This window comes from Erpetoichthys calabaricus, chromosome 11, assembly GCF_900747795.2.
Source record: "Erpetoichthys calabaricus chromosome 11, fErpCal1.3, whole genome shotgun sequence".
Lineage (NCBI taxonomy): Eukaryota > Metazoa > Chordata > Cladistia > Polypteriformes > Polypteridae > Erpetoichthys > Erpetoichthys calabaricus.
In genome coordinates this window covers 66264814-66279153 of record NC_041404.2, presented here as the reverse complement: position 1 = coordinate 66279153, position 14340 = coordinate 66264814, and the positions used below count along the sequence as shown (strand labels likewise).

Below are 14340 nucleotides of genomic sequence, written 5' to 3'. Positions count from 1 at the left end.
CATTCCTGCCTTACTCCTTTTTTATTGTAAAGTACCTTAGTTTCCATTTACAGTTCTAATACAAGTCTTCTCATTCCAATATGACTTTGAATAATTTACAATTAATGTTTGGTATACCAGCCTGTTGCATAACTTCTAGTAACAGTCAAAGCAAAGCACAAAATGAGATGTAAGTGCAATTTAGTATTACATCTGAAGTTTAAGTGGAATACAAACGTGCACAGACAAGGTTTTGACATTATGGGTATGGAAAAAAGGAAAGGAACAAATAAGAACAAATAGCAAAAACTTTAAACTTAAGTTTAACCGGTAAGAGAAAGATTCACAATATTTTAGTTCAAGTGCAAAATCTGAAAGTAAATCAAAATATATATATGGAAATTACAAACATAACTATGCACACACTGGGCTACCCATCATCTTTTCAAAAGGGCTATTCAGTTGCTGGCCAATGGAGAAGATCCTGCACACAAAATTATTTTGTTAGTTTCCTGCAGTCTTCAGTATTTTTAAATATAAATGTCCAATATAAAAATCTGTTTGAAAGTTGAAGTCTGTTGTATAAGAAATTTTCAGTGCAGCATTAAACTACTTTAAAAAAAAGATAAATTAAAAGATCCAACAGTTTTTCAGTTCTTAAGGCATATCAAATAGTGAAGACAAAATGAACATTTGTCATTTGGTGAACTCTTTTCTTTCAACATTTTTCTCAGTAAGCATGGGTATTTTTTATAAAGAGGAACAGTGTGTCAGCAGTGGACAAGGAGCCAATTTAAGTGAGGGCTTTTGCACTGGTACTGCATGTTAAAACATTTATTAATTGCAAGTCATCCATACATTTTCTAAATCTACTTGTACCATTACAGGATGGCAGGAGCCAGGGCCTGTCACAGCAGCCTAGGACACAAGGCTGAACGGAATGCACATCCCAAAATTAAAACTCTGGCACCTAGAGCTTTGAGACAGTAGCCCTGCCCCACATACAATACTGTCTTTATAGCAATAATTGGAGAACATCAATATGCATTCATTCAATTAAAAGAAAACAACCCCGAACTACTGAAAGGGTATGGTTTCTACAACAATAAAGCTTTTTTATGAGAACCCAACGTAGTTCTCTATCTAAAAGAACATGCCTATGTTTAGGATGTGATAGGAAAACCAAAGTAGACAAAGACAAATCCATACAGACTTTTGGGGAAAAAAGAAAACTCTTTGTAGAAAAACATAGTATCTGGGAGCTTTCAGACAGCAGGGCTAAGCAATATGCCATCTTCTGCCCAAAAATATAATGCATTTTGTTAGTGTTTAGATTAAATTTAAAAGAAAAAAACATGTTTAATTGAATAGTCCAAATTAAGATCTGATAGGATTCTTACCGTAAAAGCATATAAAAATGTATGAACAATAAAAATCTATGATTTGTTACTTGGGTATTCTACATTGTATAGTAAGTGATTTTTTATGTAAATGCATTGACTCAGTGGTGATACAACTGTCCTACATTCTTTGTCATGTAGTCTTTTTCCCCATTAATAGTGATGGCAAGGAAACACCTATCTGATGACATTATTGCTCCTTTAAGAGAAAAAATATCTCACAGTTTTGACTTTAGCATCCTTTGATAGCAGTTTTGTAGTGTTTTTGTTGTGGTTCGTTGCTCATTGGTAGTTTTGAAATGTAGCCTGTTTTATGGCCTTGATTTTTGCATTCTGATTTTTGTTTTTGAATTTTGCTTTGGTGTACTGACCCCAGCCTCTTTTCAGACAATCTACAATTATAAACCCTTCCTACAACAAGAGAATCAGATACATGTTCATTCATATCATCATGTGAATGTCAATGTCAGACAATGTGGAGAGCTAAACTCAGTACTAGAAGTTTGTTCTGTTGGGGACAAGCACACATTTTCATATGAGTGTGTTTTTAGCTGTCCATTAGTTGCAACCATTCAGTATATCTAAGGGTTCTCACTTGTGTGTGTGTGTGTTTAAAAATAAAATGTTGGTGGGTAGAATTAGTTGAGTGTTATGTTTGTTCTTATTTTTATTTATTGCTAAAAGTACTTGAATCATAAAATATCAGCACGTAAAGAGTGCTGTGGATGGACAACTGAAAAGTCACAATTCCAGTACATTTGATATACATTTTAGAAAATGAGTTGTTACTTTTCCTTAAAGCTGTAAAATGGCAGACTCCACCAGAGTAATGCCATATGCACCATGTTATAAAGCAGCTTTACTTCTCAAGCACTTCTCTCCCTTTTCTGGTGAAAACCAGTGGCTGGAAAGCAGAGGACATATGGCTGCGTTGGGTGCTTTACAGGCTGATCAATTTCCTCTTTGACTCTGACATAAAGTAGTTATTTCAGAATCTCACCAATTTCTAGACATTTTACAAACAACTGACCTTAGAAAACAATATTTATTTTTGTAAAAATGAATTCATTTAAATGCACGTGACAAAATTGTGATCAGTGCCTTAGTATAGTTTAACAGTCCATCTAGCACAAAAACTTTCTCCTTGTAGGCACAGAAATCAAAAAACTAAACTGGGTAAGGTGAGAGGAGCTTATTTAAAATATAAAACTCTACATCTGTCTTTCAAATAGTAGTATATGTGAGGTGCAACACCCACATTTCACACCAAAGTTTTCCTGAACTCATTTCATTCTACTTGTATTACTGAATGTCTTCTTTCCCTTCTCTTCATTAGTGGAGAAGCGACTAGTTGAAACATCTCAGTTTGGCGTAGAGGGCAGCACTGTCTTTCTTGAGTGTCAACCACGATCACCACAGGCTTCAATCAAGTGGCTATTCCAAAAAGATGGCACTGGCCGAAGGAAAGTGGTAAGTAATTCTTAGTTTGCTAAGTCATTCCATCATTTTTATTATTCAGCACTTTTCTAAATAGCAACTTTAGTGATAAGCAGGGTCACAGGTCAACTGATATAATAAAATATTGTATATAAACAAGAATAAGACAGTTTGGTAAATACTTATAGATATGTAAATGATAAAAAATTGCCTTGTATTACCTTAACAAATGGAATCTTAGATTTTCACAGTGCCAGCTGTGCTTATAAAGTCTGGAACAAAAGTGGAACATAACTCTAAATATTACTATTGTACAGTATATACTAGACTGTATTGCATATTTATAAAATATATGTGATGAATGTTTTGTTACCAGTTAAAAGATTTTAGATAATGTCCATACCATATGAGAAATGTAATAGATACTGTTTTGAATAATCAGTTGTAGTCTGACAGGACACAATCAAGAATAGCCTCTTAACAGAGATGATCAGTTAAAACCCCTGGTAATTTAATAATAACTCATTTCTTTAGTTATCCTAATTGGACCATTATCAAAAATTTTCAACATTTCTAATTTAATTATGAAATGAAGTCTTAATAGGTTCAGTTGAGAGGAATGTTGGCCACAGGTAATTCTTCCAGCATTTTGCTAACATAGAATAAAGTGCAATTAAGAAATTATTAAAAAATACAGTCCTTCCAATTCATTTTGACCAGTATTATGGAGAGTGTTTTATAGTTGATACCTGATATTACATTGCCCAAAGTTTCATTTCAAGATTCACAAATATCAGCTTCTAATTTCCACAGTGATTGAATGTTATTCTTTTTAAAATTACTTGCAATGTCTGATTTATAGTCGCATCTCTGTGCAAAACCCTACACTTATCTATGATTACCTCCTAAGTAAAAACAGTGCCATTGGTTTTATTATGAAGCTGTACAGTTTAATTAAAACTAAGGACTTTTCATTCTAATGCAACCTCTTTTCAGATAGTGTACTATCATTTGCTAGTTATCGCTATATTTTTTCCTTAAGAGCAGAATTCCCTTCACTGAGCTCATTAATGGCTTCCTGAATAGCTTACAAGTGAGATGCCCTGGGTGCAAAAGGGTTGAGATGCTGGCTAATGCAGTCCATCATAATCGACTCTTATCCCAAACACCTTCCTTCAACATCAATTGGAACCCACCGACCCCAGCTCTTTTATCATACCACCATCTTTCGCCATCCACAGGATGACCCTGGAAGCACTTGGCTGCTGATGCTCCCTATGCTCAACAGGAGTTACCTGCCCTAGCACTGTCATTGCTGCCGCTCCCCATGTGTCCTCTGTACTACACTGTGTCGATCACATCTTCTAGTTTTTGATTCTTCACCCTTTCAGCCTTGATCTCAATCTCTCTTTCCCATCCTAACTCAGATCTTTTTATACTCCGTGAGTGTATGACCTTTCCTTAAAGACCCACAGAGCATCAGTGAGAGGTATTTGTGCTGATCACTCTCACATGTGAACGAGCCATCATCCAATTTCCCATTAAGCGCTTTAAAGCCACACAACTTTACACCAGAACACACCTATAGCTACACAGCCTGAACCACACTGTTTTTAAAACCTTGCTCTGTCATGGACCCCTGACATGCTTTATCGCAACAAGTGTCCCCCGTTTAGTAACAGCTTGTGTATTGGGTGAGTTCTATATGCTAATGTTTCTAGAGTTTCCGCATCACCAAGATTTAGGGTTGCTTGAATTGGAGGGTACTTTTTTGCAGGAGCTTAACATTATATATTTCATGTTTCCTCAGCTAAACCGTGATAGAGAGGTTCTCAAGACTGGACTCGGGATTCTCCTCAAAGGCATCAGGAAAGAAGACAGTGGTTTATATCACTGTGTTGCCACAGAGAACAACTTCAAGCATACTGTGGCACGGGTGTCTCTGCGCGTACTGGACAGAGAGATTGTTGATGCTCTTACAACCCCTGACATCCCTATTCACTCACAGTCCATCCAGCTTGAACCGACTCCACACAGCTCTGCACAGACCCCACCATATTTTGTTGGGCAGCCAGAGATCCGGCTTATTAATCAGTATTGTGAATCCTACTGGCACCAGCTGAACCCAGCACAAAGGCCCAAGAGGACAAGCCGGCATGATGATGTCAAGGATACACCAGAACGGAGGGACTGAGGAGCCATGTCAGCATATCAATTTACGATCTGCTTTGAGGGTATGAAGCAGTGATGCCCAGATTCTCTCCCAGGTGCCATTCCAGAGCAATTTTGTTCTTAAAACCAGGTGCTTTATACCTTCTCTGACTGACAGCACAGACCACTTTATTGTATAAAGCTACAAGCCTGATAGTCAGTCACGCATTTTGGGTATGCCAGAAAATTAAATTCCTATCTGACTAACTTATGTAGACTTCTAGCAAACAATGACACACATTCACTTTCAGCTAGATGGCATTCCTCACTTTTGCACCCCTTGTAAATGGTAGGGAAAGTGGCATAGTAGGCAATATGTAAGCCACTTACAGTATATCATTTGGGACAACACATAGCTTTCACAAGCTTTGTGAATTACCACTCCAATATTAGAGGTGGCTTACCTTAAGAGATTCAACTCTGTGACCCAGTAACTATTAGGCTTTGAGGAAATAGCGAGGGGAGCCATGTAGATGGATGCAGGTTTTTATTTGCAAATTCCCATTGGAAAATAACATTTACAAATTCCTGGTAAGTTATGCAACAACATAAACCAGAGGCTAAGATCAAGCTGATTGTTCAGTGAATTACAGCTGCTCAATAATTTCATGCACAAGTGGATATACCAAGGCACCCAAAAAATACATTCCTTTCTATTTCTCTTCCTAATTTAAGAATCTAATAAAGTGATTATGTAATTCATGTTGTTTGTTCTGTACAATGTAAGTATACCAACCCACATTTATTTCTGACACTTGCAGAAATAAACAAAAAAGCCACAAGAGAAATGTCACCATGGGACATTTCTCTTGTCTTCCAGTTCCTGTAGCTTTCTTTCTAATCTACATCTGACACATTTAACATTCAAGAATATAAGAAATATCATTCTTCCACTGCACTGTCATCCCAGTTTACTTAGATATATGTTAGCAGAGATTTTTAGTGAATTTATTTTTTGTAAATTGACTGATTTGGAATGTGGGTTACTTTTTTATGTGGAAGGAACATCTCTTTGTTTGAGTTAACATGCCACAGTTGGCAGACATTTGAAAAGGAACAGAGCTATTGTATCACAGAAATGAGAAGTTGAAAACATGAAAAGGACCAGCTTCCTGAATTTATAGAGAGCCCATTTCCTGCAGTAAAGACTTTTCATGATCAAATATATTGTGTTTCTTCATGTTTTATTATTTTGACTGTAGGTGGAAAATTATAAAAGAGGAGAAAGTTATTTGTATGACAATGTGGCAACATGGTGATACAGTGGCATAATGTCATATATCTACCCAAGTAACCTATCTATGGAAATTTTAAAAAGTAATTTAGAGACACACTTGGCTTACATCAGCCTCCGTGTGACTCTGAAATGGAATGGTGTATTAGAAAATGTATGGATGGTTACATATTAGTGTGTGTGCTTGTTATTTGTTGTAATTTTGCAAAGTTTTGTTTATGCAAGATACAAAGACTTACAGCCATCATCCTAAACTGCTAATTCTCATATACAAAAAATTCTATCACTACACTTCTATTCTGTTGCATTTTGAGAAACCTCCTTAAATTCATGACAGTAAGCCCTGATTATATCTGTTTTCCCAGAGTGAGGTCAAATATGAAAGCAGGACTCTGCTGCTTTGCAAACTGTCGGGTTTTCTCTGGGTACTTCTTCCCTTAGCTCTGATTAGGGTCATGCCCCTCTGTTTTAAAGCATAATGTAGTATGTAACTGTTACTGAAACTCTGGAGACCACAGACTCATAAGGACTCTTTAAATATTTTTCCCACATAGAACACTTTTGGTAGTGCCTCTACCAAGTCACTTGAAAGTAAGGAGTTAGTTCAATTTGAATTATTTTTTAAAAATTATTTCAAAATTAAATTCCCAATTAATTTTTAAGAGTAATATTTAATTATTGAAATGGTTTCTGACTGTTACTCAGTGCTAATGTGCAATTGACCTCATGTTTTAATGTTTTATCTCCTTTGGTCACATTATATGGCAGCCCATTTTCCACAATCTCATTTTTTAAATTACGTACATTAAGACACTGTATTACAAGTTCTTCTTCTTACAGTTCTATGTATTAGTTGCTTGACCTTGGCTCAGAAAAAAAGAAACAGTCGTGTAGACATGATTCTGTAATTGCTGCCACGTTCCAGCATCAACTAGTGCCATCTCAATGGTGTCTGTGCATTATTGCTGGGCCTGAATTGTAGAGGACTGGTCTTCTGTTGCTTCTTCAAAGCTGCACCGTACATTGCATATTAGAAGACCGAAACCTGACCCACTGGCTGCTTTTTCTGCTGACGCAGGGCCTGCTTCGGCCATGACAAATATTTATTCTAGGATGTAAATATTTCTTTAAACTATGCACTTTGGTTGGTTTCAGATTTTTTTTGTTTTGTTATGCTTTTTGGGAAGAGGTGGAGAGATTGCATTTATTAGCAGGACCAGAAGTCATGTTTGTTACATGGGACAGGGTGTGTTGCAAAGATGTTTGACTTTCATACAGCAGATCTTTTTTTGTTGAGCTAAAGGAAATATTTAATAACCTAGCTTAGTGTCACTTCACGGGCACCATGGTTTCCATCTGGCCTTCACTAATAGCTTCTGGAAAGCATTTCTCTTTTAATTTTCCCTACTTTCCATGACTAAAAGAAGCTTATGTTTAGTCAATTGTCTTCAGATACACTACAATAGACATTATTCAATTAACAATTTATTTAAAAAAGCTGTGTCTTACATTTTAGTTGATATCCAGCACAAAAAATAACCTGTAGCCATGTGTATCCAAGTATAAATCCTACATTGCCTATATGGACCTTTTGGCTGCAGCCCTGCATTTAACTCCTAGGCAATAATGCACACTCCTCTTATTGTCTGCATATGCCATTCTCTAAATACACTTAAGACTTCTTCTTCACAATGGAATCATAATTATAGGAGTATCATGGCCACAGGCTTGTGTTCAATGACCAATGCTCAGCCATCCAACTGTAGGGGCATCACTTGCCATCTGTGTGGGACAGGTTGTACTTCGAGGCGTATACTGTAAAATTATAAATATTAGAATGAGCATATTTGGAACCCTTTTCCCCAACAAAATTTTAGCAGTGCATAAAGAACAGGGTGACTGAATGGCCTCATGAACCTCAGAAGCTACACTGTAAAAAGATTTATTTATACTTTAATAAACTTTGTGCTGCTTTTATTAAATACACAACATAAAAGTTGTTACAAAGAGTAAATGAATTTATAGCCCTGTAGGGAAAATGGTGCAGCCATGAAACCTTTAAAAACAAGTCATCGTTCTCCATGCTGGGCATTGACTATGTCAACATCAAGTCTCCTATAATGCACCAGCTTAGAGGTTCTCTGACTTGGGTGGTTACTTGTTTATATCACTGGTACTTATTGATATTTTGATTTGTATGTAATTAATCAGCGTTTTACAATGTAACATAATGCCATTTCAGTTCTGTGTAAGAAACAAAATGAAAGTCCCCTGTTGGAATATGATGAGATTTAAGTGGCTACATGAATGTAATTATAGTGAGGAAGAAAGAAAGGACTTATCAGAGTAAGATATACTCAATTTGCACTTTATTCTCCAGCAGTGGCGTGACAGATTCATTTTTAAAACACTTACGCCTAGTAGTCAAACCCCACATCTATCTCAAAAATATAAATATCACGTGATACTAATTTGAGCCAACATGCATATTGCTGACCTTTAATCTTTGTCACTGTGAAGGAATTTCTGCCACACGTCTTCACTGTTTTTTATACTACATTTTGGCAAGGAAAGAAGGTGCAGGACACCTCTGTCAGCCAAGTTTTGTTAAAAGCAAGGCAAATCACAAATGTTTTGTTTGTTTTTCCTTTTCCTGAAAAATACGAAAAGCATCCCAATTCCTTGAGAATATGAGTGTGTATTTAGTACGTTCTCAAAATCATTTTAAAAATGTCTTCTTGTAATCTGATTTTAAAATAAATGTCAAAAATGTATGTGACCATAACACTGCAAACAAGAAAACGATCAGATCTTTCACCCTGTGAATGGAATTGCAGGTTTATATTATCTTTGTATCAGGAAACAAAAATGGACAAAAAATTATAATCTGCTGTATGGTCCTGTTGAAAAATTTTAATGAACTTAATATTATAGTTCATCTTTCCAGTGTACATAGTAAAAAGTAATGCACCCTCTTCCAAGTACATAAAAAGATTGAAAATTATATTGTTTCTAACATGCAGAGCAAGCAAAAATCATTCTCTCCTAACTGTAATCTCTAAAGGCAGAATAAGCACTCCATTCTCACTGACGTTTTATTTCTTTGTGTTGAATTGTTTATTGAATATTTCCCAGATTGGCACCGTACCTCATATCTTTGCTCACCTTCCTCTCTGTCCGCATCTCACTGCAGCTTCTTTCTTGAAGTCATTCCTGGATGAACACTGCCTGAAAGAGTTTAGACGCAGGTCACATGGTGGCAGCTTGGTGTCTCTCATTCAAAGTTTTGCAGGGGACCTCAATTGCCAAGTCAAACTCTGTGAGTTTCACACAAATTCTGCTAAACACTACTTGGTTCTTTTTCATTTTGTGTAAAAATGTCAAACTCTGCACAGTTCAACACGAGAAAAGCCTGTAGTGTTATTAGCAATAGGTGCAGTGACACAGATTATGTATCGTCTCACGTTTGCCAAGGAACACAGCCTTTCTAGAAAGTTTTCCACTAATTTTTTTAACTGAAAAATAGATCTTTTTTTGTATTTGTAGATTTTTTTGTGCTAGGCTAAATTAATACATTTCTTTTGTAATTATTATAAAATATTTTTTGCAGTTTGTATAGAGATAATAAATATGTTTTCTAACCTTACATTTTGTGTTTTATTTTACCATTGTCTCTAATAGTGTTCTGTATTTTCCTTCCTTTACTATTTTTATTATGATTTGAACCTACTTATTCCTGGGTTAGATGGAAGAAGCTGGAATCTAAATTTGTGACATGTAAAGAAGGCCATGAAGTGCCACCCGAGTTCTATCATTTCTGACTGCTTTAGAATCCCTAAGTCCACAGAGGATGATCACTGCAAGTATCTAAACTTCAAATTAAGGAACGCTTACAATAATAATAATTCTTTACATTTATATATTGGTTTCTCACTACTCAAAGCACTTTGCATAGTGAGTGGGGATATTTTTCAACCACTACTAATGTGTAGCATCCACCTGGATGATATGACGGCAGCATTTTTACACCAGAACATTCACCACATATGAGCTATTAGGTGGTGAAGTGGTGAAAGTGAGCTAGCCAATCATCAGCGGATGATTCAGGGGGCCAGAATGACTAGGCCATAGAGGGAAATTTAGACAGGACATCGGGATACACCCTGCTCTTTAAGAAGGATGCCCAAGGGTCTTTAATGACCATAGAAAGTCAGAATCTCAGTTTTACATCTCATTCGCAGGATGGTGCCCTTTTTACAGGACAGAGTCCCAGTCACTGCACTGGAGCATTGGGATCCACATTCAGACCACAGGTTAAGCTCCCCAGGTGGGCTCACCAAAATCTCTTCCAGCAGCAACCCAAGCTTTTCCTAGATGGTCTCCCCTCCACATACCCAAGCATGCTTAGCTTCAGGTGGATGACCTCTTCTGAAATGCATGTGGAATGGCTGGCAAGAAGTCAGAAGCTCAAGAATGAGAAGTTGACTGACTCTGATCATCATGGATAATATAAAGAGAAGAATAAAACATGATATTAATGGGTCACTCCACTCAAAAATTTTATTTTTTTTATCTGCTACATATTTTGAGTTGTTTGTAGCAATGATTGTGTAAAACTTTTAATGTCATATTTTCAGGGAGAACTAAAATGATGAAATACATGAAATTCAGTCAAATTAGTCATAAATATTTTTGGTCATATACATAAAATAGAATATTAATCACCAAAAAAGAAAATACGTTCATGGGTAAACAATAGTTTTCTCTCTAGAAAACCTGAATTTGGATATAAGCGGTTACTCAAAATTTACACTGTACTTACAAAGAGAAAAAAAAATGTATTTTGTTATGTTATGTTATAACATGTTAAAGATTGATCCACTATCAAATAAAGTCAAGTTAGGATTCTTTATTTGACTTTTAGAATGCACCAAACAAACAATATTAACATAGAACACCATGAACAACTGCCAATGTTTTTGCACCCTGTCAACACATGTTGTCCTGTTCAGAAATTGCAAGCCTACCTGGTGGCTTGTGTGTGGTGTTACCCAAACAAACAAATCCACAACTGGCTCCTTCACTTGTAATATGATATGTAAAAAAAATAAAAATAAAGAAACTTAATAAATGAAACACTACTGAATTCCGTTCACAGTTTCAGCCCCTTTCATATTGGTTTCTGGGGTAAGATGGCTCTGTTTTGACCCACATAGTACTAACCACCCAGCCACTGAGCCATTCAGACATGGGACCCACCAGTTTATCTAGTACAGACATGACTCTACTCTGCCTTGATTCCAGTAATAGTAGGCATGTTCACTGTCTACTTCAAGGTGAGGGAGTGGCTGTGATGGCTGCAGGTGTTCTTTTCTTAGCTATTAACCAACTACTGCTGCTAACTGTACTCATGGCTTTTGCCCTAATGTTAACTAACTTGTTTTCTAATAATACAAATTGTTTCTTTTTCCTTAACCAGCAGCCAAACAATTGTGAGATGCACATCAAATCAATAGATGACCAGAAACCCTGATCCCATGTGTACTTATTTTCCCAACATGTTATCTTTTTAAATAACATATTGGATAATAAAAATTAAATGTCTAACAAATATCAATTTGCATTGGCATGTAATAAATTTTATTGGTGGTCTCAGAACAAATGAGATTGACAGTTTTGCAGATGGGTGATGTGGTAGAACCAGAGCGGTAATGAGCTATCGAATTAAATAGCATGTTGTGTGATCAACAAGAATTAGCCTGTGATTAACAAATTGGTTGGTGTGAGACCCCGGAGTTATTTTTGCATCTTATTATTACTTGACTGCAGGTTAAGGAAAAAAGAAACAAAAATTGCAGGTTCTGAATCTTAAAAAACAAGTCATTTTAAAATGAAAGTAGAAATGTCTCTCTTCTTTTTTTTGGAACCACAACTTCATTGACAAGGATGTACATTTTTAAGAACTAAATTCAATTTGGACAGTTTTCCTTTTTTTATTTCTTCACCTTTCACTCCACAATCCCCACTATAGCCCTCATAGGTTCACACTCAGCCGGCCAGTCACAAAGGTACAACTGCAACTCCACTTGTGGCCGCAGTCAAGGCTGAATCCTGCTGTGGTTAAATAACTTTCCCTTTCTTTTGTGTCTATGAACCTAGATTAGAAGATACAGCACCAAAACAATCAGGAGAAATGTTCTATACTTTTATTCAGGTATTATAGAAAACATAAGATTCATAAAGTGCCTAAAACAGAAGCAAAATAATGAGTGTGACAAACACAACCTGGATGGATAGCATCTCTTCTTATTATGAGTCAAGGCACCCAATATGACCAGATAACCAGGTGGCTCTTCATCTTACTAAGGTGATTGGATAGATGGAATGAGGGAGAAACTTCCGGGCATCTCTGCTAGCCTGAATTTATGCCAGTCTTATGCTTTCTTGATGTATCTCTTGGATCAATGGGATGTCATGGCATTAGACAACTCCCTTGTCATATTTCAGACTTGTGCCCTTTGACCAATCTTGTTTTAGCATGACTTATATCTTTGAAATTTCTTCCAGCTCAGGTTTTCACTGTAGCCCAAACTTGTATGTTTTTTTTTTTGTCCTTGCATTTTTACAACGTGCATGTAAGGGTCTTTTGTTCTTTGTTTATACTGGTTCTGATTTAGCATTTCCTCTGTAGAACACACACATAGTACAGCAGGTTTTTCTTAGGATCTATTACTAGTTAACAAGATCTTCATAAAGCATTTGATAAGGTACCACATGAGAGGCTGAGCATCAAACTAAAAGAAGTGGGAGTTCAGGGTGATGTTTTTGGATGGGTGCAGAACTGGCTCAGACAGCGGAAGTAGAGGGTGATGGTACGAGGAACCTCATCAGAATTGACCGGTGTTAAGAGTGGTGTTCTACAGGGGTTAGTGCTAGGGCTGCTGCTATTTTTAATATATACTAGTAGGAGTACCCACAGTGAGATGAATTACTTTAATTACACTACGTTAGAAAGCGAACAAATCATAGACATATACAGATAGACGGCGCATTCACTGTGTTGCCCAGTCAACACGATACGTCAGCGCGTCCGCCCTATTGCGAGTGGTAAAAGTGCCATTTAAACTAATACACGTAGACGTGGAAACTGGGTTTTCTGATGAAAAACAGTAACGTTTAAAACAGTATCATTTACATACAACAGATTTTGGCGAATCGTTTAAATGTAATTATTTATATCCATTTATACACTAATAAAGGTAATTATTAAATACTACTACTACTACTACTACTACTAATAATAATAATAATTATTATTATTATTATTATTATTATTATTATTATTATTATTAAATAATTCCTCCCATATAAGTAACATTTTGTGGACTGCCTTCTTCCATCTCCGAAACATTTCTAGACTTCGTCCTGTTCTTCCACAACACAGTACTGAAGTATTGGTTATGCCCGAGTCACCTCACGTATAGATTACTGTAATGCTATTCTATCTGGCATCCTACAAAACTTATCCATTGCTTACAACTTCTTCAAAATTCTGCTGCTGTGTCCGCGTTTGCCACGTTATGCTCTAACTATAAAGGCAGAGTCCCATTGCATGGTTCTAACTTGTATTGAGTCGAGGTATTGATGCGAACACCATACATATGGATACTATCAGATTATATATAAGAATATATATATATATATATATATATATATATATATATATATAATATATATATATATAATGATTGGAAAGTGGTATAAGTAACAAGTTGTTTAAGTTTGCAGATGATACCTACATAGATAGGTGGGTTGGCAGATAATTTGGAATTCGTTCAGTCATTTCAGAGGGACTTGGACAGCACACAGGCTTGGGCAGATTTGTTGCAGATGAAATTTAATGTCAGTAAAAGTAAACTATTACACATAGGAAGTAAAAATGTTAGGTTTGAATACACAATGGGCAGCCAGAAAATTGAGAGTACACCTTATGAGAAGGATTTAGAAGTCATAGTGGACTTGACACTATCATCTGCTAGACAGTGTTCAGAAGCCATTAAAAAGACTAACAGAATGTTA

At 36.1% G+C, this 14340-nt stretch overlaps 1 protein-coding gene across 1 annotated transcript in view; it reads left to right on the top strand.

Annotated features, from left to right (window-relative positions):
• The window catches only part of LOC114660515 (semaphorin-3F-like), a 171631-nt gene extending 161724 nt beyond the window's left edge, over positions 1–9907 (top strand). The window contains exons 17-18 of the mRNA XM_028813257.2: positions 2716–2849; positions 4627–9907. Of these exons, the coding sequence (XP_028669090.1) occupies positions 2716–2849; positions 4627–5010 (518 nt within the window). The 3' untranslated portion in view covers positions 5011–9907. The remainder of the gene's footprint in view (positions 1–2715; positions 2850–4626) is intronic.
• The last annotated feature ends 4433 nt before the right edge of the window (positions 9908–14340 follow it).